The following is a 27,384-nucleotide window of genomic DNA, read 5'->3' as shown; positions in this document are numbered from 1 at the left end:
ACCCCTTTACTTCCATTAGCTGTCTAGGGTCAAGGGGTTCTTTTAGGGCTCTATACCAATCTCTGTCAAGAGCAAAGGCAGCCAGTAGTCTCTAAGCCACTGCATCCTGAAGCATTTCTCTCCAAACCACCCTCCATCTCTCTGGTCTCTCCAAACTGCTATATGCCACACAGTGACACCAAATGCCTCATCTTCTCTTTCTGGGCTCTCAAATTTATATCCCCAGAGTCCTAGACCACGCCCCTCTCCATGCTTCCTGAGGCACGAGGTAGGCTGTTGCCAGCTGGCAAAAGCCACATCCTGCATGAGACAATTATCAGCTGTGGGCAAACTAAAGCTCAAACTGAAATCTCATACTTGGTATTAAAACAAAAACATATTTACATAACATAACTGAGTTTACAAAGAAACCAAAACTTTCATTACTTTTTTTATGGGAAAAAAAAACCCTGTTGAACTAAATCAGCCTGTTATACTAAGAACGTCCTAACTTCAAAATGGAAGACAGAAAACATGTTACATTGGGGGGGGGGTCATATTTTTATCAACAGGAGAAAATAGACTGGATTCCATCCAAATTTATGAACTCAGCTTGTACCAGGAGAGAGCTCCTGAACATCTTGGCTGCTGACATGAAGAAAGAAATCCAGAGGGCGAACAATAGCAACACGTATTGCTGATCTCTCTGCAAGGGAACAGCTCTGGGATTGGTTTAGACATGAAACTGTCTGCATCTAGAATTTCAGCTATGTATAGCCAATAAATATTGTTGGGTACTAAATCCACACTCTCCGTGCCATCCTTTCATATGGTATAGATGAACATTTATTACAGTTTGCTTACTGTAGTGGTTTGAATAAGTTTGGCCCACATAGACTCGTGTGTCTGAATACTTGGCCATATGGAGTGGCACTATTAGGAAATGTAGCTTTGTTAGAGTGTGACCTACTTGTAGGAAGTGTGTCACTATTGAGGTGGACTTGAGATCTCCTCCTATTCCCAGGCACTTTCTGGTGCGAATAAGCCTCCTCTTGGTTGCCTGAAGATGACAGTGCCCTTCCCTTGCCCAAAGATCAAGATGTAGTCTTAGCTCTTTCTCCGGCACCATGTTTGCCTGCATGCTGCTATGCCTTCTGCAGTGTTGATGACGGACCGAATCTCTGAAACTGTAAGCCAGTACCAATTAAATGTTTATAAGAGTTGCCTTGGTCATGACGTCTCTTCACAGAAAAAAAACAAAAACAATAACAACTAAGAAAGAAGTTGGTACCAGGGACTGGGGTATTGCTGTGATAGGCCTGACCATGTTTTGTTTGTGTGTTTGTTTTGAGAAATGTGGATGTAGGGACTTTGAAAAGCAGAGGAATGCTTTAAATGGGGCCTAATGCAACATACTAGTAAAAGGATGGAAGACAGTGGTGCTGAGGCTGATTTGAATTGTGGGGGTCTGGCTCAAAAGATTTCAGACAAGCACAAAAAGGAGCCACATGCCTTGCCAAAATATTACAAGAACTATCTCTAGACCACATACTAAAATTCTCCTCTGAAATCTTTTGAGCCAGCACCATGCCTGCCTTCAGGCTGCCATACTTCCTGCCCTATGATAACAGACTGAACCTCTGAAACTGTAAGCCAGCCCCAATAGAATGTTTTTGTTATAAAAGTTGCCTTGATCATGGTTGTTGGGATCTGTAAGCAGGCGTCTCTACAGTCAGCCCCAAGGGACCTGACAAACTGGGTATCAGGCATCTGTGAAGCCACCTATGAACCACATGGAACCACCTGCACATGCTCTGGGTCCCCTTATAAAAGAACTCGAAGCTCCACCTTTCTCTCTCTCTTTCTCTCCTGCCTCGTCCAGAGATGCTCTCTGTGATCCCTTCCCCATTTCCCTCCCCTTCTCTTCCCTCTTCCCTTTCCCATTTCCTCCCCTTCCCCTTCCCCTAATAAACCTCCCACATGGAACTGGTCACGTGGCGTGATTTGTGAACCTGCTGTGTAACTCTCATCCTGCATGATTTCTAATGATTTCTAACAATGGTGCATTCAGCCAGGAATAGGTTCACTCCAGTGAGCATACTGCATGGGGAGTGATGGCACCCCACTGGGGCTGCTGGAGACCTATTTTGTTCCAAATCTTCCCATGACCCCCACTTTCCAGCAACCAGATCACTACAGTGACATCCAACACTGGCTAAATTGGTGAGTTCCCCTATTGGTCAGCATAAACGTTTCTCTGGGTAAGGGAAGATTGACCGTTGAGAGTGGCACCTTCCCTCTACCTTTTGGGACCCCTTCAATCACAGTCTTTACTGGCCATGGTTGACCCCCTTTGCTGCACCTCCATCTCCATTAGGGCCCCACTTTCCCTTGGGAGAGTCTCCCACTCACACACAGTCTATTCTCCCCCTCTCTCTCCTGTGGGAAGTCCTAGCACTAGGTGGACTGTCGTGCTCTCGAGCCATGCTCTTGGGCATCTGGGCCCCGGTTTCTGGCCAAAAGCTGATGAGCTATTGGATCAGGTAGAACCTCTCATTTGAGTCACACCTTGCCTCTGGGACGCCTCTGCAAGGTCACTGACTTCTCTGCCTCCCAGTGGGAACTGCCCAGACGTTCGTCCCTCCAGCGTCCCCACTGGGATGTCTTCTGGAGAATTTTAAAACATTACACATGGAGCCTGAATTAAAGGCTTCTAAACTCATACTCCTCTGTAATAAGACTTGGCCTACTTATTCTTTAGGTAAGGGTTCAAATTGGCCGATAATGGCACATTAAATCCCAGTATTTTACAGGATCTTCTTAAGTACTGCCAGCTCTCTGGTAAATGGAAGGAAGTACCCTATGTTCCAGCTTTCTCTCTTCTCCACTCTAAACCTCCTCTCTGCTCTTCCTGTCCTCCTACCCAACTTCTATAAAGTCTCAACCCCAGGAGTTCTCTACCTTTGACCCTGCAGATGAACCTCCACCCCACCACTCTCAACCTCCAGCTTCTCCGGAATCCCGACAACCTCTGGTGCCTTCTCCCTCCTCTCCTACCCTAGCCTCTTCCTCTTCAGCTTCTCCAGAATCCTTACAACCTCTGGTGTCTTCCCCCTCCTCTTCTACCCTCTCTTCTTCTCCTTCGGCCTTTCCAAAATCCTCACCCTCTTCCCTAGCAATAGACTAATAACCTATTACCTGAGGGACGCAGGTGAGTTTGGGAACAGGCTAAAACACATGCAGATGAGGTACACCAAACAAATGCTTCACACCCAGTTGGGGCTGAGGTGATACCCGACCAGGATCCACAACGGAAATTATAGTGCTCTGCAAGGCATTTTAACCAGAGATCAGTTCATGACCTGCCTCCTGGCTGGTCTCCACAAGGCCAGTTAATTATAAAAAGCTCCAGGAGGTCATTCAGGACAGAAAGGAAAACCCGTCCCAATTCCTAGAGCACCTTACAAAGGCCCTTTTACAATACACTAAGCTAGACCCTGAAAGTACAGAGGGCAGACAACTCCTAATGACCTATTTTTTTTATCCCAAAGTTGCCCCAACATCAGGGATAAGCTTAAATCTTTGGAGAAGGGACCTCTGACTCCCCAGGCAGAAGTCTTAGCACTGGCCTTTAAGGTGTACCATGGGAGAGATGAAAAAGCCCACGAGCAAAAATACCAAAGCTGGCTGAGGCCATCCAACTAGCCTCAGCCACTACCCAGGCTCCCTTGCCTTCTAAGGCACGAGGACCACTGGACTACTGCCATCACTAACAGGGAGCCATGGGTAATCATCATGGTATCAAGGAGGGCCATCTCCTTGTGGACACCAGAGCCACTTACTCAGTCCTAACGGAGTACTGGGGACCAACCCCTCCTTGTAGTTCCTCTATTGTCAGGGTAGGGGGACAGCCTCGCCAGCCTTGCCAGACTCCACCACTTAATTGTGTTTTCAGGGGTGTTCCCTTGACTCATTCCTTTTTAGTAATGCCAACCTGTCCAGTTCCCTTAGTCCCTTAGCCAAAGTGAGAGCCTCATTCTCCTTTACTCCACCCACTCCCCTGACCCCAAGCTCACCAGCGTCCTCTCTCCTCCTCCTCCTAGCTACCCTACCTACCATTTGTGACACATTGGTTCCTTCACCAGCCTCTCAAGTGGACCCCCAAGTCTAGGATGTCCAAAATCCCTCTGTTGCTAGGCACCATTCCCCTGTGGTCATTCAGGTACAGGGTCCCACCTGGTATAACACCCAATCCCTGGGGATGGGAGAGGTAGAGAAGGTGATTAAACACTCCTCTAAGTGTGGAGAGCTGCCTGTTTATCTAGCTGCTTTGTTATTTATAGAAAAACATGTTTTCACCCTGAGACAGAAAAGAGAAAGTTCCTTAAAACTTGTTTGTGTGACTTGTTTTTGCTTTGCCTATAAAAATAAGTCATGAAATAAGCCCATGCTGGGGTCCAGCAGTATCATGTCAGGACAGAAAGGATTTTGATGGGAGTTTTTATGTTGTCTGAAAAGCAAGAGAGAGCAAGATACCGGGATATTAAAGAATAGCTCGTCTAAAGTAAGGACGTCTGGTTAAACCAGAAGAATGGAGCTGGAAAGCTAACCTGAAGGTACATAGAAAGCTATGGAAGGTCAGTGTGTGTGGAAAGCCAGAGGCATATGAAGTGTATGTGCTTTGGTTCTTTATACCTGCTACAGGGAAGCAGTTTTAGAAAACAAGTTTGGCAGTTCCAGGAACAACTTTCTTGTATTAATGTGACTTGCTTTAATTATTTCAATCCTCACTCCCCACCCAGGAACTATTTGACTCTGCTGGCGGGCTATGGCATCTAAGGTCATTGCCTCTCTGATACCCTCCTCCTAAATAATACAAACCTGTCATTTCATCTCCTACTTTAGACCCTGACTTCGGCCTACAAGCTCCTTAATGTGACCCAACTGGGCCATTTTAAAGCTTCCTGGCTGTGTGTACCACCTGGGACCAACTCAGAAGTACTGCTGACAGCTTCTGCAGTGACTCTGTCAAGTAACCTCACTTCACCACTTACTAACTGCCCTGACTCTGATGTTGCCACAACCCCCTACCTTTTTCATATCACCCTCTTTGTCGTGGCAAGTGGGACACACTCTGTAGGAATGCTAAGTTCCTTAGAATGTAATGAAACTGTAATCCTTGATACCTCATCCCAATGCCCTACTGCTAATAATTCTCGATTCTTTGTGGCACTCAGGTCTACCATCGTCTGCCTGCTCATTGGTCAGGATTTGCACTCTGGTACTCCTCTTCCCTGAGCTGGGGGTGATAAACAAAAAGGAGCCCCTACCAATCCCAGTTGTGGACTCAAAATTTAAGCCCAGCGGGATAAAAGGACAATTCAAATCCTGCCCCTGCTGGCTGTTGCAGCTCTTGGGACAGGGACAGCGGGACTAGCCACTTCCCTAACTTTGTGTCATCAGCTTTCTTCTCAGTTCATCCAGGACCTTCAGCAAGTGGCTCAGACAATACTAACCCTCCAAGGACAGACTGACTCACTGGCAGTAGTAGCACTTCAAAACCAGTGTGGACTGGATCTCCTCACAGCTAAAGAAGATGGTCTTTGCATCTTCTTCCAGGAGGAATGCTGTTTCTATGTTCACCAGTCGGGTATAGTAAAAGACAAAATCCAACAACTCCAGACAGATTTACAAAAACAAAGAGAACAGCTTAAGGCCTATAGCTTTTGGGCCTTTGAGAGTCCCATATGGAAATAGATTCTGCCCCTTGTCACACCTCTCCTGCTCATCTTTCTGCTTTTGCTTTTTGCACCCTGCTTAATTAACTTCCTCTCTACATTCTTCCAACAACAAATGCAAAAAATCTTTAACCAAACCATTAATCAGTTACTCCTACAGGATTATTAACCTCTGCCCACAGAACCAGATGACAATGACCCTGATGGTGGGGATCAGCTGTACCCGAGAATGACAATGCCCCTAATCAGCAGGAAGTAGTTTGAAGAGCAAAAGTCATCCTATGCCTCTCCCCACCATCACCCCTTCCTATCTCCTCACTTTTTAATAAAACAAAAAGGGAGGAATGTTGGGATCCATAAGCAGGCATCTCTACGGCCAGCCCCAAGGGACCTGACAAACCGGATATCAGGCATCTGTGAAGCCACCTATGGAGCACCTGGAACCACCTGCACATGCTCTGGGTCCCCTTATAAGAGAACTCGAAGCTCCTCCTCTGTCTTTCCTGCTTCATCCAGAGACGGTCTCTACGACTCCTTCCCTTTCCCTGATAAACGTTCCATGTGGAACCAGTCACGTGGCTTGATTTGTGAACTCATCGTGTAACTCTCATCCCACACAATTTCTAACAATGGTGTGTCTTCAGAGCAAAAAAAACTGAGACTAAGACAGTTGTACTGTCCAAGCTAAAGTATAACTTGTTTCCCGGACAGCCTCAAAGAACACTTCTGACCCCAGGTGACCTCAATTGGTCCAGCCTCTCAGACTGTACCAGTCAAGACTTCATTTAAGCCTGCACTTTCACAGCTGTCCTGTTCACCTGTTCCTGCTCTCCATAGAATGGACAGCAAATACTATAGCCTGCTTTCTTAAGACTGAACACTATCCCAATGTTTTTGCCCCCCCACAAAAGGGGAAAAATGCCCCAAGACAGCAGGAGGGAATTTTAAGAGAATGATGCTCCATGTCCTGTGGGGGTCGATGGTTTTGGTCATTTGTTGAGTAATAATCCTTGTTAATAGGGGTTTGTTTGGTTATATGCTATTAATGCTCTTGATCAGGGAGCAAACATGGTATAGGATATTAGACTCAGGGATTTCTCTATTTTTCTTTCCTCTATCTTTCTTATCTAATACTAAGGGAGAAAAGAAAGGAGAAGGGTTAAAAATTAAAAAGGGGAATATAGGAATACTATAGAAATAATAGAATTAAGGGTAGATTATTGAATCTGCTCTTAAACTAAAAAGTTACTCCTAGCCAAAATCTTACATTGGTATAGATCTTTGTGTATTGATAGAAAATTAAGGTTATATTTTGTTATAACAAACTATGTATACATGTTTCAACTCTTATTTAAGGTATCAAATCAATGCAATTAATTTAAAAATACAATGTGAAGTTCTAAACCTTGAAAGCTGCTCTTACAAACTGTTTAGCATAATTAAGAAAGGCAAGCTAACAGTGAAACTCACAGTGCTCTTAGATACTAGCCTAGTTAATTACAGAAAGGTGTTTTCAAAGTTGAACAGATAGTAAATACTATAAACAATGGATATATTTCATACTAAAATATACTATGAATATATATATTCAGGTATAGATAGATAGTTGGTCTTCAAAACCCTCAGAGAGCCACAGAATATGACATTTAAATATCTGTTATTAATAAGGGGCTTTTTTGGCAGTGACATGTCAGTTCCTGGCAGCACTCCCATTCTACTTCAAAGAATATTTTGAGCATCAAAAAACCTCCATGTGGAGTTTGCTTCAAAGGAGGAAAAGCTTCAAGACAAGAAACTATCTTGCTTCTACTGCAGACAAAATGCTGTCCAAACTGGACACAGGGAATTTGCCTCCTGAGCAAATTCCATGACAAGATAGGCAAGTCCTTCATAACTTCTGCTTCAGAAATTACCTGTCATGGGCCGGGCCAGAAGGCTGAAGATGGATGCTCCAATGTCATAGAGAAATTTGTGGTAGCTGTTCAGGCAGCCGCTGTCTCTGTCATTTCTATAGTTTTGGAAGCTGCTTTCTCTGCACTTTCTGTACACTCAGGCAATACTCATTCCTTCTCAAGTCTCTGATGAGGTTGAAGGCTAGATAGTTATTGTCTTACAAGCTTAAGTTGTTTAGGATTTATGAAAATGTTTTTAAAAGACATTTTTAGGTCTGGGTAGATATTTTTAGGTTTATAAATGCAGCTATAATAGAAAATGATTTAAATACAGAACTCTGAACTCACCAAGAGAGGATAGAGTACTCTCTCTAAAGTTGTCAAATACAAATGGACTGAACATTATGAATGTAATTCTTACCTGATAGTTTTCATAGTTGTTTCATAATTGTCCTTATTATAAAAAGATTATTGTTATAAGAAAAAAGGAAGAGCTTTTATTAGACTAAAGGGAGGAGATGGTGAATAGGGTCTTGTACACTATATATTTAGATGATGGTTTCTGTACCCCAAGATCCGGTTACAGTCCAGACACAGGCACTATCATGAATGCTAAACTATCTTCTGTATCAAGGTGGTGTAAATAATTCTCCCCATTATCCCTGATTGGTTAATAAAAAGCTGAACAGCCAATGACTGTGCAGAGGAGATAGGAAGATTGGACTTCCAATCTGAGTCAGGAGTCTAAGAACAAGGAGGAGGAAGTGGGCCACGAGGCACGTGAAGAAGGTTGTCAAGAGGTCGGGCATGATGAGCAGTCTCCAAGAGAATCATCCGTGAGGACAGACAGCTACAGCAGAGTGAGCCAGGCAAAACTAAATGCAAGTAACTTAGAGCGTGCAGCTGGAAAGTAACTGAGCCAGCATGATCTCAGAATCAATTATTTGAGAGATAGCTAGGTTAGAAAAAACTGCCACTTTTAAACTTCATCCTCCTAACAGGCCTCTGTTTGGGAGATCAATTGTTTGGTTGGTTTGATTTTTTGAGACAGGGTTTCTCTGTGTAGCCCTGGATGACCTGGAACTAGCTCTATTGACCAGGCTGGCTTCAGACTCAGAGATCCACCTGCCTGTGCCTCTCCAGTGCCGGAAATAAAGGAGTACACCACCACTGCTCAGCTGGGAGAGCAATTCTTAACAAATGTTTGAAATCACAGATGAGAGGAAAGTTGCTGTATAAATGTATGGTCACCATGTACAAAGGACGCCGGGCTGTCTCCCCTGGGATATGACCTGGCAGAGAAATCTCACCATCCATCCAGGTCTATGGTCACCATGTACAAAGGACGCCGGGCTGTCTCCCCTGGGATATGACCTGGCAGAGAAATCTCACCATCCATCCAGGTCTATGCAGAGAGGCAGCAGAAGGGCTTTAACCAAAGTGGGTGATGGGCAGAGTTGGTGTTGACTGAAGTGTCACCCCCTCATAGGAAGCGCGCCTCTGTGTCTGCAGGGCAGAGCTGCAGGCAGTTCAGGGTCCATCCATCCCTGGAGCAATTGGGGAAGGGCCCTTTAAGTAAGACTCCGATTTGGAAAAGCTTGTCGGTCCCCAGCCCTGCACTGATATTGATTCAGGGTCCACAGTAATCCAGGAAGGGGCCTTCAGTCAGCTTCCTGGAGGCACGGGGCTTCCCACTCACATCTGTAGTGTGTGCCTGCCCTACTAGCCCAGTTGCTTTGCACAGCATAGCAACTCTGTAAAGAGTGATTTTAATATTTGTACTTAATAGACTGAAACAATGTTTTTTAATCCTGTATATATCAGCCTAATAAAGTGAACCGAAACATACACATGTTGGAGCCTGCTGTTTGAGACAAGACTGCATCCATCTTTGTTCTCAGCTTTCATTTTGTTTCTAAGGTGAAATTAAGTTCAAAATTTTAAGCTTTTCAACTCTGCTTCCTGGAAAGGGTTATTCATAGCTGGCCTTATGATTCCATAGCGCCATAACTGCTACTTGGTCATCTGTTCACTTGGCTACACTCTGGTTGCCTCCTTCTTATCGACACACGTGGCTACACTTTGATGTGCTCCAGAGGACCCTGAGCCCTGCCTCACTTACCTCACTTACGACCAATAAGCTTAAAGGTTAGGTGTGTCTAGTTAGCCAAACTAGACACATGTGTTATTGCTCTGTAAGGTAAGCCAAAATGTGTTCCTGTGCTCCGTGTTTTATATTCTGGGAAAAAGGCCAGACTTCACCTGCTGGTTTAGCTTTAACTCATTTCAAGAATTTTCAGAAAAATAAGGCAGCTGAACTGATAAACTGGCTCTGCCCTTGGAGCCTAGCAGAAACTGGCACCAGTCCCGGGGCTGATCTGCGCATGCTCTCAAAGGGGCAGCGGCTGCTTCTCAGTTTCTCCGGTAAGGAGATGGCTGGTCCTGCTGCAAAGCCTCTGTGGCCATGAGAATTGGATTCAGCAGATAGCAAGGTGTCCCTCCCTTGAAATTACAGCTAAAAAAAAGTAAGAAAAGTTTTGTCTGCTTTAAATATATAAATGTATATACCCACTACATGTTTGTTTCTGACTGTTCTTAAAAATATAAATTTAGTCAGTGTCCAAGTGGGTTCCATAGTAGTGGGAAGAGGGACTGCCTCTGATATAAACTGATTGGCCTGCTCTTTGCTCACCTCCCCCTGAGGGGGGAGCAGCCTTACCAGGCCACAGATGATGACAATGCAGCCACTTCTGATGAGATCTGATAGACTAAGATCAGAAGGAAGGAGAGGGGGACCTCCCCTATCAGTGGACTTGGGGAGGGGCATGCGTGAAGAAGGGGGAAGGAAGTTGGGACTAGGAGGGGAGGAGGGAGGGGCTTATGGGGGGATACAAAGTGAATAAAGTGTAATTAATAAAAAAAGAAAATAAATTTAGAATGTTTAGTATTTTGGTTATAGATTATTGACTTATAATTTTTTGGATATTGTTTAAAAACACGCATCTGTAACAAAAAGTTAATTTATACTTGTAACTTAGGCTTGGAGCCATTCTAAACAACAAATAGCACGAGCCAACTAAAGAAACAGGTCTCTAAAGTTACTCCTGAGTTGAGACAGGGTCTCAGAAGTTCTGACACCTGCCACTCTCCCGTCCTGACTATGATCTCGTACCCTAACTGGATAAGCTGAAGACAACAGCTCCAGGGTGGGGAGGTGGGCCTCTCCACCTAAAACCAAGCTTATGACTGTGCAAATGAAATGCACATATTGATATTTAAAATGCATGATTAAGAGAAACTTTTGATGTTATGTTTTTCTTACTGAAGCCACTGGTGTTGGCAACATTTGGTTTTCTATTTTAACTCTGAAGGAGTAAAAATATTTCTGAATTTAATGCTCAAATCTCGGCAAAAAGAAAAAACTATCTGTTGGTGCAAACTGTTGAGCAAACGTGCTTTTACTCTCCTGTCTCATAGTTGGGCACCAAGTGTATACCCTCAGTAGCTTAAAGAAACGTCACTATTTTGAGACAAAGTTTGAGGCTGTGCTTGATTAATGAGGCACTAACTGAGGCACCTTTATGTGTTCATATACAAGAGCTTTTCTTGCTGCCAGCCAAACTTTATAACATCAAAGTAATGCACTTAATGTCGATTTTAGAAATCATTTACACTGTTAAAATTTGATTTTGTCTAATGAAAATTATGGTTATGTTCTGTGACTTCAAAAGGTACTTTGTTTTGATATTGCAAAAGCAGCTTTAAAATATTTAAATGTATGAGACTATGGAACATTTTAAAGTTTATCAGGTATTTTATTATAATGTCTTTACTAAACTAAAAATTTCCTATCTTATGATACGATAAGACATGACCTTGAACAGTCTGACATAGAACCTGAAACAGTTTTTCAACCCTTTATGAGGAGACAAAAGACCTTTCTGCAGAGATAGCCTCGGGTTGCCAGCAAATCATATGGTTAATTTATTATTGACGGTACTACCACCACAACAGATATATGTAGATTAAAAAGTTACAATATTTAAAAGGTAATCACTAGCGGAGACAGATTTAAGGGTGTGTGTGTGTTTGGCCTCCTTGTTTTCACTAGCATTCTTAGGAGAGCTGTCTCTTAACACATCAACTGGGCCATACAGGGAGCTCCTGTGTGCCCTGATGAGGTGCCATGTGGGGATCAGGAAGTTCCCGGTCTCTGTGTTAGGGGATCATGGTGCTGAAAGAGCTTCAGTTCAGCAATTGTCATTTTGCTATGGACGGTTAGAAATGATTGGGACACGAAGGTTGAGTGCTTATTGCTGCATTCTTTAAAATATCCATGACTGTGTTTATGGGCATAATTGATTGCCAGCGTGGGCTTTATTTGTCCTCCTATATATATTTTTTTCAAAATTAAACAAAAGTAAATAACTAAATTATCACAGACTGTTGAGTAAAACTAGGAGATGCAAGCTGATGGTCAGCCATATCAGACAGTCAGGTGCCTGATGGTTAATGAAGAGGCAGAAACAATTATTTTTAAACAACTAAAAATATTAACGCTACATGTCAGAATGCCACCTGTCCCTCTCAATAGAAATTAATGGCAACATTAAAGATTGCATCTGCTTCTGTGCTGATATTGGGTCTTCATATACTCAGGCTGCACCTGAGAGGGGAGAATTAAAAAGAGAACAGGGACTTGGGGTCTTTGAAAGAATCTTCCTTTAAGGGTGAAGCTTATGCAATCTCGGGGAAAGCTGTGACTACAAAATTGCTGATCCTTGCCATTTTTATCTCTGTTAAATGCGTCTGTTACCGATGAAATATATTGGGCCTCTGTGCCTGATCTTCTGCTTCACGTTGTTAACTGAAAATAGAATAATATCCCTGTTTATATCAACACATTTTAGGACTTGGATGCCGCTGGTTATGGTTATATTAGGCAAAGATGGTTACCTACCAATGGCTATTGATGTTCAGGCCATGTTTGATAAAATAGTAACCATTTAACATTCAAAGATAGATGAATCATCCTTCATCATTGCTTAAAACCTGACAAAAATAATTTTCATTATTATTTTTCTGTTTGTAATTGGGACTTCTAAACTGTGGTTCATAGAAATGCCTCTGAGAGGCATTGTTATTGGCTGTACTGTCAGCATAACAGCCTTGAGAATAATTTGCTACTCTATGTATGCTTTAAAGATTGACTTGTATCCACTAAAAAAATTACTGCAATGAATCATGGAATTGGCCTGATCTAGCTGCTTTGCAAAATATATGTCATAGGTTTTTTTTTTTTTTTTTCAGGTTAAAATCAATGGCTTCTGGGACACAGAGAACCTTTCAGTTCCTGAGAACCCAAGGCACTCCCTCAGGCATTAGAGTAATCTGGCTGCTTTAAAACCTTCTACCCCTACTTGGTTAAGATTCATTTCTCATCAGCCAAATCAGGTAACCTTGGCCCATTGTAAGTAAGTGCTGGCACCTACACTTAGCACTAAGGAGTCTTGTTACATTGTGAATGAAATAATGCAAAAATGTGTAATTTATACATTTTTAAAAGATTAATATTGTTCACCAGATAAGTCAGGTTCTTTAATGTGTTCAGAAATATATTTATAATAAAATCATTCTAAGACCTGATATGGTAAATGTCAAGACTGAGCTTTATCCAGCTTCTTGCTTTATGTTTTCATGGTTAGCCTGGAATGGGTAACTAATAGGTGAATGGTCCTCTGACACTTCAGAGAGCTGCTGAGTATAGCATCTAAATGTTTAATGAAAGAGCTTACTATGACAGAGACCCCAGCTCCTAATGGTGACCCTAAGGTCTCCAAGAAGATATTCAATGAAAAAGGACTGCACTTGAATTGTGGTGTAATAACCAGTGGGCAAGACTGCCCCATTGCCTCACCTACTGCTAAGGCCTGGCTTACATTAAGGACAAAAAGGACACCTGGAGTTACGTGTCCCACATTGCCTATGACAAGGTGAGGTCAGTCTTTCCCATGTTCCCCTTCCAGAAAAGGGCTCTCAGATTTGCTGGGCCTGGCAGCCAAATAGCGATATTGCCCTGGACCTGTGCTCCCAATAAAGCTCCCAATCAACACTATAGGAGCCTAATGGAATGGCCGTCTGGGTAATGGATAAACCTCTGCCATTTTAACTGATACATAGGATATTTAGATTATATTTCCTGCTATAATTTATCCTTCTCAGATCTCTGGTGCATTTGAGGACTAGACTAATAAAAGAGTAACTCTTTATTTATTGTTCCTCTGTCTGAAAGAAACTCACTATACCACACCTGGAAATCAACCACCTGTATCTCATAACAAATAATTAAAATTTTTAAATGTTTAAGGAAAGACCAAAGGATATAAAAAATCCAATGATGATAAGTGATTTAAAATACTATGGTATTGTATTGTTCTAATATTTAACATTAATCAGATTTAAAATTGTTTCCTGAGTCAGTTTGTCTCCTTTTGTAAACTTAAAAAGATTATTATAAGCTTCAGAAAATAACTTGGACCCACTTGCTACAAGTCAGGTGGACTCCAGATAAGTATACCCACCTGTTTCTGAAAATGAGAGTTTCCCTTGGTCTTGGGATTCTTCACCTTCCCCAATTACTAGAAAAAATTGATTCCACCTTTAATCTATATTAGTCTCAGCAGATTTTCACCTGGCTGACAGACCCCATTCAGGGATCACCTGCGGACTGCAAGCAGCTAAGCTCTGAGCTTCCTGAAAACTGATGTAAACCCATCCGGGTGATGTGATTCCTCCATGTCTTTCAACTGGATCAACTGATCAGATGCTTCTTTGCCCCATTGTCCAGCCATTGACTGGCATTCCAGCCTTCCCGGACCCCTGATGATAAGATCCTAATGTCAGCCAGAAGCAATTACAGAAGAGAACAACGTCATCCATTTTCTCGCCTAATAGGCTGAAAATCCCTGGCATAAGGGACAAGTGGGTTTCTGTACTGCAGCAGAGGTACTACCCTCATCACGAATCTGATGAGGCCCCTTAACCCGGTTCCCCCTGGTTATGCATTATGCCCTTTGCATGATTATATATGATACCCTATTAACACTGAGGTGATAAAGTTGTCTAATTCCCTAGGGATGAAAAAGACTAACCTGGAAACTCATAAAGGCACATGGTTTGCACGCACCACAGGTCTCTCCCTGTCTCTCTGTGAGCCATTTCACAAACAAACAAAAGCCCGAGCTATGCGCACTTGTTCACATTGTACACAGCTCACCTACCATGAAGGACCGGCAGGCAGAGCTCACGTGGGCCTCTATTCCTGCTCAGTGTTAACTGGGGTGGCACAGCAGGTTCAGCAGCCACAGGGACCACTGCTCTGCTCACAAGGCAGACAAGCCTTCACCAACTAGGTGAACAAGTCGATAAAGATTTGGCTCAGTTATATTCAGCCACCTCACTCCTGGGATAACAAATGGACTCCCTGGCTGAAATGGTCTTGAAAAACTGATGGGCATTAGACTTACTGTTCCTCAAGAAAGGAGGATTATGTACGGCCCTAGAAGAACAATGTTGCTTTTATGCTAATCATTCTGGAATAATTAAAAACTTTGACTAAAGTCAAACCTGACATGAATAGAGATCAAGAAAGACAGCAAGGTATAAACTGGTTTGAAAAATTATTCAATTGTCCCCTTGGTTAATGTCCCTAATTACTGCCAACATCTGTGTATACTGCTGTTAGCCCTGACCTGCTGGCCATGCATTTCCAATGCCCTTATGTCCTTCACCCACAGGAGAATCTCAACAATTAGGCTATGGTCTTAAAGACTCAATGTAACTCCCTGGATGTAAAGGATGAATCAGTGTCAACGATTTGACACTAGGCCCAAACTCAAAAGGGGGGAAATGTTGGAGCCTGCTGTTTGAGACAAGGCTGCATCCATCTTTGTACTCAGCTTCCATTTTGTTTCTAAGGCAAAATTAAGTTCAACATTTTAAGCTTTTCAACTCTGCTTCCTGGAAAGGGTTATTCATAGCTGGCCTTATGATTCCATAGCGCCATAACTGCTACTTGGTCATCTGTTCACTTGGCTACACTCTGGTTGCCTCCTTCTTATCTAAACAGGTGGCTACACTTTGATGTGCTCCAGAGGACCCTGAGCCCTGGCTCACTTACCTCACTTAGGACCAATCAGCTTAAAGGGTTGCTGATAATACTTCGTCTAGTTAGCCAAACATGTAATATTGCTCTGTAAGGTAAGCCAAAATGTGTTCCTGGCCTCTCCATGTCTTTCGCATTTGGTTCTTTCTATAAAAACTACTGTAAGAACGTGTAGATGTCACAGTTATTTTCCCGATTGCTTGCTGTGGCCCTGATCGATCAGCTTGCAATAGGTATTCCAATAAACCATACATATCTGAGACCAGAAATCTGGGTAGTTTGTGTGGCTATTCTTATATTAGAACAATGCAATTGGAATTTTATGCTCTGAATTCCTTGGGGACAGGGTTTTTACTGTAACCAATACTGCAAATGTTTGTACAAAGTATTTGCTGGTGACAAAAAGGTTCTTAGTAAACTTGATTGTTAATTAGTTGCTTCTCCTCCTTTTCCTCTAGTCTAAGATCAGATTGTCCTCTGTAAGTTTCTGCCCTGGATTTTACAACAACTTGTGCTGCTCCAACAGATTCTCCAACGTTGTATGTCAGATAATGATCAGAGGTTTTAGTTAGAGCTCCAGAGTTCTGGAGCTGAAGTCCTGTGTCATCCGATAATGGGGGTTGTGCAAGAATGATATGGTGGGGGAAGGCTGGAGATGCTGGCATCCACATGGCAGCTCACGTCTGTAATGACAGTTCCAGGGGATCTGATGCCCTCTTCTGACCTCGGGGCCCAACACACACACACACACACAGTGTCTCTACATACAATCATTCAAGCACATAAATAAACCTCAGGACAAATGTTTAAGGTTAGGGAGCAGGACCGCCCACGGTGACAGCCTGTGCTCCCTCATGAAGCAGTGCCCTCCTGACAGTCTCTGCTCCAAGTCCTGCCTCATATATCTCAGTGCTGACTTAATTTGCTTCCTGTTGCTGTGACAAACGCTATTTCCATGAAGCTCCGTGACTCTTCCATGTCACAGTCCATCCCTGAGTGAAGTCAGGTCAGGAATCTGGAGGCAGGAACTCAAGCAGAGGCCATGGAGAGATGCTGCTTACTGGCCTGCTCCCATGTCTTCCTTAGCCTACTTTCTAATAGTGCCCAGGATCCATGCCCAGGGCTGCTACCAACCACAGGGAGCTAGGACTTCACACATCAGTCTTTAATCGAGAAAATGTCCCACAGACTTGCCTATAGGTTAATAAGACTTGCCTATAGGTTGATAAGATGGAAGCATTCTCTAGTGAGGTTTTCTCTCCCCTCATGACACCATGGCAGGAAGATTGCAGGAGCCTCAGGTTTTGTCTCCCGACCCCTATTGCAGCTTGGAAAGGAGAGGCAGGAAGATCCGAAGTGGAAGGTCATCTTCAGCTAAGAAGCAAGTTTGAGGCCAGTCATGGCTGCATAAGATTGGATTTTAAAAGGGGGAGGAGGAAGAAAAAAAAAGGAGGGAGGGAGGGAGAGAGAGAGAGAGAGAGAGAGAGAGAGAGAGAGAGAAGCCAAGTGCGGACATTTAGACTTGAAACCCCAGTGACAGGGAAGCTAAAGCAGGAGGGTGTAGGGTCTGCCTCAGAAAACAACAGGAGAATGAGACTTTATTGGGTCAACTATAGTTAAGGAGGCAATGGCTGCAGGTTCACTAGTCTACAGCACAACAGGGCAGGGCCTCCTGCTCCCTGCCTATAGGGCTCCCTGGAAGGTGTCAGGTCCAAATCCATGGCCTGTACAAGGAATTTCCCACCTCAGGTCCTCTGGCAAAGGACTCAGAGAGGCACAGCTTCGCTCTCTGGAGTCTTCTCTCCATTGTGTCCATCTGTGAGAGCATCTTCAGGCACATGTTGGGAGAAGCTCTGAGTTTTCAGGGGCTCATGCAGGGCCCTTCCTTTCAAGAGTTCTTCCTGGGATCTTTTGCTAATACATTTTTAATTTATTCTTTATTATTTTCCAATGTATTTTCTTTTTTGTTTTTTTAATAATAATTTTTATTTTTTATATTAATCACAGGTTATTTACTTTGTATCCCAGCCATAGCCCCATTCCTCATTCCCTCCCAATCCCACCATCATTCCCTCATCTCCTCCCTGCCCCTTTCCAAGTCCACTGATAGGGGAGGTCCTCCTCCCCTTCCATCTGACCCTAGCTTATCAGGTCTCTTCAGGACTGGCTGCAATGTCCTCTTCTGTGGCCTAGCAAGGCTGCTCCTCCCTCGGGGGGGGGGGTGTCAAAGAGCCCACCATTGAGTTCATGTCAGAAATAGTTCCTGTGTAAGACCTGGGGTCTCACAGCTCAGGAGTTCAATCGCGCCCTTCCCAGAAACTCCCCCAGACCAAGACTCATTGCAAAAGCAAGAGGTTTATTAACCATTGTACAACAGGGTCACCCCTGCTGGTCAGCAAAGAGTGGCACCGGGAGACAAAGGCCTTTAGGTTTTTAAAAGAAAAATTGAGGGAAATTTGAAGTTGCAGTTTTGGCAACTTAGGATTGGATGAGGAAGCTATAAAGTAAGATAATTGGTTAGTCTTAGGTGCTCAAGCTTGGCTAGTCCTGCCAAGTGTGGATGCAGCTGCAATTTAAGGTGGGGGTGGTTAGCTCATCCTTGAAGATTAGGGGCTACAGACTTTTGGCTGGAGATCAAAAGCTACTCAGAAGAAGTCTAGATTCGTTGCTAAGAAACGCTATCTCAAGGACAAGGGTCTGGTCCTTCTTTTGCTGAGTGAAGGTCATTGCTTGCTTGCCCTTTTTTTATATCTGTCCTCACATTCCTTCACTCTCTGGAAAGTACTAAGAGGCTTTAGCTTAACCTGGACCTAAAACTCAAAACTATAGGCTTTAGAAGACATATAGGTTACAAAGTTAGACTAATCCTTTCACCTGTTCCCCTTACTAGAGAACGCACTGGATACTGAACTACCATGGGCTATATCCGAGCAGGGGTTCTAGGTTATTTCCATACATGGTCCTTGGTTGGAGAAACAGTTCCAATGTATTTTCAAAGCCCCTTCCTGTTTCAGATGTCTGCCCCATGTCAGAAGTACAGAGCTCATTTCACTGCAGGAGTCGTTTCTGGATGAGGTTTGTCTATTTCTGATTTCACTGGGGCTGTTTTCTTTTTGTTTGTTGAAACCGGATCTCACTGTGCAGCCTTCTGTCCTAGAACTTGCTATGTAGACAAGGCTGATTGAAAATCACAGATCCACCTGCCTCTGCCTCCTCACTGCTGGCATCAAAGGCATGCGCCATCATGGCTGGAGCACTGGATTTATCTTCATTTCATAGATGAAATGACAGCCTACAAGCGTTGGAACCCATCCTTGATAACAGCAAAGGGCTCGATGGTAGAGTCCTGTTTTAGAATCCACCAGTGATGGGCTGGGGGCGTGCCCCAACAGTAGAGTCTGTCTGTAAAATTTAAAGGCCCTGGGTTCAATGCCAGCATCATCTCAATAAGAAGATTCTTGGGACTGGAGAGAGAATCAGCGGCTAAGAGCTCCTGATGCTCTTGCAGAGGACCCAGGACGGGTTCCCAGTGCCCACACTGAGAGGCTCACAACCGCCTGTTAGTTCAGTTCCAGGATCTAACCCCCTTTTCTGGCCTCTGAAGACGCTGCACGAAAAGTAAATCTAAAAGGTAAAAATAAATTCTTCCTCGATTGTAACTTAAGCCCTGAGATTTAGGAACAGAATAACTCTCCGTGGCTTTGCATAGGAAGTCAGTATATTTTGATGGAAATTGCAAAGTTAAACATTAAAATATTCAAAATATTAAGTGTGCTCAATAATATACTGGCGATGCATGAATTGACAGACAGCACGATAGAAATTACTCAGTACAAACCACAGAAAAGGATAGACTGAAAAACGCCTTTAATATCAGCACTCAGGAGGCAGAGGCAGGTGGATGTCAAATCCTGTTCTACAGAGAGAGTTCCAGGGCTACACGTCGAAACTGTATGAGAAAAACCCAAAACAACAACAAAGTATCCATGGTTGTCTTTCATGGCATTCAGAAATGAACAAACGAAAAAGCAGCCCAGGAGAGCGAGCTCCCCAAATCCGACCTTTACTGACGTCACATCGAGCACCAGAGCCAGGCGCTTCCGCTGAGGCATTCTGGGAATTGTAGGTCTGGCCCAGGGGTGGCCATGGTCGCTTCCGCTCCCGCGATGCGGGGCTCCCAGCTGTGTTTTTCGCAAAGTGAGATCCGGGGCGTCCCGGGCCCTTCGTGAGCGCTCGCGCGCCCGCTGTCTCCCCTCGGGGACCGAGGCCGCGGCCCGGGGAGGAGCGGGCGGCGGGGGCCGGGTCGTCTGTCGCTGGGCTCTGCCTGGGGCGGCGCTGCCCGGGTGCCCTGGACCCTCTCAGCTGCTGCCGGAGCCCCCGGGAGAGTCCAGCTTCCCACGGAGCCCGGCGGAGGAGCTGTGAGGACCGCGGGCCGGTGCGCCGAAGCCCCCAGTGGTGTGCAACTGCGATTTTAAATATGATTTTCCATGTGTCTGTGTATTTACTTCCTTCCTTAGAGAGGGAGCGTGCCACAGCTTGTGCGTGGAGGAGGTCAGAAGACAACCTTCCACCATGTGCTGTGCAGAGACTGGAACTCAGGCGGTCGGGCTGGGCGCAGTCACCTTTGCCCGCTGAGCCTTCCAGCAGGGCCAGACTCCCCTTTCCTTAGAGAGGGTTTGAGGGTTTATTGGTCACTATCTTCATGCACGCAGGAAAAGAGACTTTGTGGAGGCTCTTGCACATGAGCAACGTTGAGTAGTATTTAAACCTTTTGGAGTAAAATTCAGATGTGGGGATGTCACTCTATGTACGGAAGCAATTACAGTAAGGTAGACATCAGAGTTACTAGACCTTTCTGAGAGTGGTGGTCAGTCAAGACACAGCGTTCATCGGAGAGTCCAGAGATCCTTAAAATTTGCTTTACTGGGAAGCCCATCACAGGCAGCTTTGTGAAGGTGACAGGACTCCACAACCCGGAAGTTGCTGGAAATAGAGAATATGGCTTTCCTAACCATCTGCCATGGGTGAGCTGAGGCATGGATGACTTGGTAACCTGGATGCTTACTCTGCCAGTTAATAGGAAGTAGGTAGAAAATCCAGGTCTGTGTGCACAGACTTGGAATGCCAGCACTTGGGGCTGATGGGAAAGCTGAGGAAGCCATGTGGTCGACTGTCCCAGCATAGCTCTCATGAAAGCCTTTCCTCCCCCAGCTTGCTTGCCAGAGCCCTGCCTTGTCTCAAAGAGAAGAAGAGAAAGAACCATGACCAAGTTACAGGTAAGTCGCCTTGCTTCCCCTTTCCCCTCAGTGCCAGCACTGTGCAACAGAACCTCTGGGAACTACAGGAAAGGATTATGGGATGTTGCTGAAAAGAAAAGTTTGTTAGGAGGAGGGGTGGCGAGGATAGTGTGGGACATGTGAGCGTGTAAAAAGATAAATACGTTATGAGCCTGGAGTAGAGAGACAGCTCAGTATTGAACTACTGGCTCCATTTGGTTCCTGGCAGGCACACCGAGAGCTTACACTTGTCTGTAACTCCAACACGGGGATCTAGCGCCCTCTTCTGGCCTCACAGTATGCCTGTGCGCACAAGTACACAGGGCATGCATAGTCATTAGTAAAAAGGTTATGTTCACTTACATTTTTAAAATGACATTTTCCAGTTTACCCAATTTTGTTTTACAAATAACTGTGAGTTCTCCATACTCATGTGGTTTGTGAATTTTATTTATTTTAAAATTTTGGATTATTATTATTGTGTGAGGGGTTTGGCATGCATGAAGATGTCAGAGGACTGAGTTGGGAGTTGGGCTATCTTCTTCACTGTGCTGAAACAGGGTCTCCAGTGTGGCCATGAAAGGCATAATACAGACAATGATGAAAGTGTTGGACATATATTGGCACTTAATCCATATCAAACAGTGTCCTAGCTGCTTTCTGTGCTTTCATTTAATCCCTTCAGGGACATCGTGAGGTAGGTACTATCACACAGATGGGGAAACTGAGGCCCTGAGAAGTTAGTTACCCAAGCTTATCAGCCCAGAGTCTTGAAGTGTGAACTGAGGTCCTTAAGGTTGGGAGAGCCTATGCTCGCACCTATGACACAGAATGTAAATACTATTGGCTGAGGTGTGTTCTGGAGAATACAGAATGAGCTTCATGTCTGTTCCAGAAGGTTCCCAAAGCTCTTTGTCTTATTTAGGATTTCTTTTTTCTTTCTCCCACCTCTACCCCCAAGTGTAGCACTGTCTACCCTGATACATGCTGTGTAAACCAGGCTGGCCTCAAACTCAGAGACCCTCCTGCCTCTGCCTCCAGAATGCTGGGATGAAAGCTGTGTACTGCCAAGGCCTGCGTTAGTTAGGGTTTCATTTGATGCAACAAAACACCATGACCAAAAAGCAAGTTGGGGAGGAAAGAGTTTATCTGGCTTGTACTTCCATACTGCCGCTCTCCTCTGAAGGACGTCAGGGCAGAGATCAAACAGGCAGGGACCTGGAGGCAGACGCTGCTTTTTGGCTTGCTCATCATGGCTTGCTTAGCCTGTTTTCTTACAGAATCCAGGATCACCAGCCCAGGATGGCAACGCCCACAACAGGCTGGGCCCTGCCCAACCATCACTAAATAATGATGATGATGATGATGATGATGATGATGATGATGATGATGCCTTACAGCTGGATCTTATGGAGGCCTTTTCTTCTTTTATTGGTTTTTTCAGATGAGGTTTCTCCATCTAGCCCTGGCTGTCCTGAAACCCTTTCAGTACACCAGGATGGCCTCTAACTGACAGAGATCTGCCTGCTCTGTCTCTTGAGCACTGTGATTAAAGGCTTGCTCCACCATCTTCCAGCTTTTCTTAATTGGCTTCCTCCCTTTAGATAACTGTAGCTTGTGTCAAGTTGACATAAAAGCGGCCAGTAGAGCCTGTTAGATTGACAGGACTAAGGACATAATGAGTGATTCAGACTTAAGCGCCATCTGCCAGATACTTCTGGACACATAAGCATTTCACAAATTGGAAATTTTCTAGATTTGGGAATTTTTGCATAGACTATACTAATAACATATTCTGAATCTGAAATCAATCACATTCCGTAATGCAAAACATTTTAAATGATGTCATCCCTCATGAAATTTTGGATTTGGGAATGAAGGCACATCTGAGCTGTACTTCCCAGTAGGAGCCGGGCATTGCCAGCTGTTTCGAGCACAAAGTCAGCACAGTGCTCCCACCATGGGTTGGGGCCCTCTCACTCTGACATCCATTTGACAGCGATGGACCTAGTGATCCAGCTACAGCTCCTTGCGCAGTGTTTTCTTGGTTTTGGCCCCTACGCCCTCCTTGGCCATCAAAAGGGTGAATCGTGTCTGCTTTGTGCTGTGTGTCAACTTGACAGAAGCTAGAGTCATCAGAGGAAGGAGCCTCGGATGAGAAAATGCCTCCATAAGGTCCAGCTGAGAGGCATTTTCTCAATTGGTGGTTAGTGGGGGAGGGCCCAGCCACGGCGGATGGTGCTGTCCCTGGGCTGGTGGTCCTTGTTGTATGAAAAAGCAGGCTGAGCAAGCTAGAAAGCAGCACCCTCTGTCGCCTCAGCATCAGCTCCTGCCTCCAGGCTCCAGCCCTGCTTAAGGTCCTTTCCTGACTTCCTTCCCTAATGAACTAGACTATGGAAGTGTAAGCCAAATAAACCCTTTCCTTCCCAACTTGCCTTTTAGTCATGGTATTTCATCCCAGCAATATCAACCCTACCTAAGACAATAAGCACTGTGTAAACAGTTGCTCAGGTCCTCCTGGCATTAGGTAAGAAACTGAGGTGGCCTGTGTTTTCTGTCACAGGAGACCATGACGTTCAGGGACGTAGCCGTGGTCTTCAGTGAGGAGGAGCTGGAGCTGCTGGATGCTGCCCAGAGGAAGCTGTACCATGATGTGATGATGGAGAACTTCAGGAACCTTCTGTCAGTGGGTAAGGATGGTGCCCTGTGTCCCTAGGCAGTGTCAGAAGTTCACATTCATTGTCTTGATTACACTCCACTGCTTTCATTTTAGGTGTAACAATGTCCTTTTCACTGCAGCAATGTCCATCTCCAAAAAGCCTTCTGTGTTCCTTGTAAGAGCATCCTTCTCCCAACCCACAGCCTAGTCCCACTTCTTTTTCCCACTGAAATTAACCATTCTCAGTGTGTCATGCAAGCCACCCAGCTGTGTCTTAGATCTGTTTTCAGCTTCAGAAGTTGTTCATGTCACCATCATTGTTTCGCATCCTGATAGTTTGTGCTCAGGTCATTTTCTTGTTTACTTGGGAGACCTGTCAGATAGTGTTGCAACCTTTCTTAATCCTTCAGGACATCTCCAGGTTTAGATTGGCAGGTGAGATCTACCTTGTTTTTTTGAGGACCTTTCCCCTGCTCCTTTGTGAGCCTGGCAATTTTAGGTTGGAGAGTAGTGTTTGAAAGAAATCCACTCACTCCTGCCCTTGAATTCTGACTTTTTCCTGGAGAAGCTTTTAACTAGTGAGCAGGCATGCCATCTAAATGCTTTAGCTCTCTTCTCATAGTTTCCATGTGTGTGCTCACAAACACAGTGGCTTCCTCGAGCTGGACATCGGCTTCTGGGTCTTCACTCTTCCATGTAAACCCTGTACGCCTGGTCTCTTTCTTCAGGCTTCAGAAGTCCCTGTGCCTTCCAGTTACACTCTTTCACCTTGGCTTTGAATCAGGGGAACCAGATTCCTCTTCCTGTCACCTGCAGACAGGTTAGGACCAGGCAGGTCTGGTTTTCTCTGCTCCTCCAGCCCCAGGGAGGAGTCAGACCCACGTGTACTTCATCCACACCATCCCTCCAGTGAAATGCCCAGATGCTGGAATGTGCTTCTTTGCCTTTATCCATCTGCTACACACCAGCACAGCAAGGCAGGTAGTTAGCAGAGGCTGAAGTTGACCTTTAGACTTTCCTTTGGGCTCACCCCAGATTTCTCACCATGGTCAAATGTGTCTTGCTCTTGAGTGCACACTCCCTTTGTTGTAGATCTTTGTTCCTGAGAGCTCTTGGGTGTTCATCTTTGATGCTGGTCTCTAATGCTTCCAGAGAGAAATGAGGATGTAGACCTTAGGTGTCCCCATCCTTGCTGACATCACCGTCTAGCCTCTATTCTTTCAGGAGGCCAAAGTCCAAACAGGATGGAGACTCTTCACATAACAGGATTAAGGTGCTTTTCACTGGGACAACCTCCAGGCTGTCAAATGACGAGCCATGATGTCAACAAATGGGTCAGTGCTCCAGAAGCTGTAAACACTCAAGGAAAGGGTTCTCACTTCCTGGAGCAATGCTGCTTCTCCTGCCATTGGGGACTACAAGAGCCTCCCGAGGGTTTCGAGGACAATGGCTGTCTTGAGGGTCTTACAAGCAACCATACCAGCAGGACTGAAAATCAAGAATTTCTGTGTGGGAAAGCTCGGAGTTCTTGGAGGGAAACACATCTTAGCCAGAGACAGAACCATCAGAAACAACGTCCACAGACTCTGGTGAAAAACAAGCCACAGCGGTTGGCTTTGGGTGTTGACCTTCTGAGTTGCATTTCCCACCATGATAACAATACACTGCATCAAAGAGACAAAGCCCACAGGAGTGGTGACTATAGTAAAGTCATCTGTCCCAAGTCACTCCTCACCCAGCACAGTGTTTACACAGAAGGGAAGACCTACCAGTGCAGCGAGGGCCAAGAAGTCATCATTGACAGCCCCGGTTTAGAACTCCATCAGCAGGTCCTGTTGGGAAAGGAGTCCCCTGAACCTAGGACACAGGAGGACATCAGGCATAGCTTCAGTGTCCCCATTCAACAAAGTGCTCTTCCAGGAAAAAAGCGCTACTGGTGTCATGAGTGTGGCAAGGATTTTAGGAAGAGGGCAAACCTTCAGAATCACCAGAGAGTGCACACAGGTGAGAAGCCCTACCGGTGTGACAGCTGTGGGAAAGGCTTCCGCCGCAGCTCAGATCTCAACGTCCACTGCCGAGTGCACACAGGAGAGAAACCTTACAAGTGTGAGGTGTGTGGGAAGGGCTTCACGCAGTGGGCACACCTTAAGATCCACAAGAGAATTCACACAGGAGAGAAGCCTTATAAGTGTGGAGACTGTGGCAAATGCTTCAGTTACAGCTCAAACCTTCACAGGCACCAGAGAGCCCACCCTGAGAAGAAACCATATAAGTGTGATGAATGTGGGAAGAGCTTCTGCTCAAATTCTAGTCTTCAAAGCCATCAGCAGGTCCACATAGGGGAGAAGCCATATAAATGTGAAGAGTGTGGGAAGAGTTTCAGTTCAGGCTCACAATTCCGAAGCCACCAGCCAGTCCATACAGGAGAGAAACCATTTTGCTGCAGTGTGTGTGGGAAGGCCTTCAGTTGGAGATCAACGTTTAAAGCCCACCAGAGAGTTCACACCAGAGAAAAACCATGCAGGTGTGATGTGTGTGGGAAGCACTTCATCTCAAGCTTGAGCTTCCAGAGTCACCTGAGTGTCCACACGGGAGAGAAACCCTATGAATGCGAGGATTGTGGGAAGGGCTTCAGTCATGCCTCGCACCTCCAGGCCCACCAGAGGGTACACACGGGAGAGAAGCCCTACAAATGTGACACATGTGGGAAAGCCTTTAGCCAGAGGTCCTATCTCCAAATCCATCAGATAATTCACACTGGGGAGAAGCCTTTCAAGTGTGAGGAGTGTGGGGAGGAATTCAGATGGAGCCAGGCTCTTAGTGCTCACCAGAGGGTCCACACAGGACAGAAACCCTTCATGTGTCAGCAGTGTGGAAAGGGCTTCAGTCGGGTCTCATACTTACACAAGCACCAGAGGGTCCACACAGAAGAGAAACCCTACACGTGTCAGCAGTGTGGGAAAGGCTTTCGTCATGCCTCATCCTTCCACAAGCACCAGAGGCTCCACACCAGGGAGAGGCCCTAAATCTGCAGCATCTGCTGTTAGGGCTTCAGTCATAGATCACATCTCATCTACCAGCAGAGGGCCCACACTGTGGGTTTGTTCTGCTGTCAGGTGGGCCCCATGCTGCTGATTGTTAAAAGCTCCCCAAACCCAGAGGCTTGGAGAGACGTATCAGGGGACTGGATTTTGTTATTTTGCCCTTAACTCATTCTCCTACTTGGCTCATTTTGCAAAGGGAATATAGTATTTAGAATGGGTCTCCTTAGCACACAAACAATGTCAAAAATTAAAGACTTATGTATACATGGTTTCTGGTCTAATTATAAAAGAATGAATTATCAGTTGTCAGGAACAGACCCAACAGAAATCTCAGTGCCTCATACTAGTGCTGAGATTATGTCATAATAGGTAATCAATGAAGACTGGCAGAGAGTTTGTAGGATCTATGTGGGAGAAATTAACAACAAATATCCTAAAACCAAGTGACTTGAGTTTATAAAAAGGACCAATTGGATTCTCCCTCATATAGTAAACAGAACACCAATTCCTCAAGTGCTTACATTTTTACTGACATAAGTAGGGAATGTCTGGTTATAAGTTAGAAAAGGTAATTCAAAACTTAAATGCTTCAGTTCAAAAACCAGAGTTGTCTGCCATTCTTACTAGATTTT

The 27,384-nt window shown here is 44.9% G+C and overlaps 1 protein-coding gene and 1 long non-coding RNA gene across 3 annotated transcripts; both read left to right on the top strand.

Moving 5' to 3' along the window:
* Positions 1–9,997: 9,997 nt before the first annotated feature.
* On the top strand, positions 9,998–16,078 carry LOC132647085 (uncharacterized). Its single transcript, XR_009585354.1, has 3 exons — positions 9,998–10,134; positions 12,920–13,063; positions 14,284–16,078. It is a non-coding gene; the product is annotated as an uncharacterized LOC132647085 (long non-coding RNA).
* Positions 16,079–19,911: 3,833 nt separating this feature from the next.
* On the top strand, positions 19,912–27,016 carry LOC110563709 (zinc finger protein 235-like). Of its 2 annotated transcripts, none has more exons than XM_060366347.1 (4): positions 19,912–20,228; positions 20,985–21,049; positions 23,613–23,739; positions 24,933–27,016. In XM_060366347.1, exons 2-4 carry the CDS (start codon positions 21,035–21,037, stop codon positions 26,732–26,734), a joined length of 1,944 nt encoding a protein of 647 aa, XP_060222330.1. In that variant the 5' UTR covers positions 19,912–20,228; positions 20,985–21,034; the 3' UTR covers positions 26,735–27,016. The 2 variants fall into 2 exon arrangements, with proteins under 2 accessions (XP_060222330.1, XP_060222329.1); XM_060366346.1 differs by having other exon boundaries at positions 19,913–19,970.
* Positions 27,017–27,384: the final 368 nt, after the last annotated feature.

Source organism: Meriones unguiculatus, chromosome 14, assembly GCF_030254825.1.
Source record: "Meriones unguiculatus strain TT.TT164.6M chromosome 14, Bangor_MerUng_6.1, whole genome shotgun sequence".
Taxonomy (NCBI): domain Eukaryota; kingdom Metazoa; phylum Chordata; class Mammalia; order Rodentia; family Muridae; genus Meriones; species Meriones unguiculatus.
Note: the sequence above shows the minus strand (reverse complement) of the source record. Positions and strands in the feature narration are given on the sequence as shown.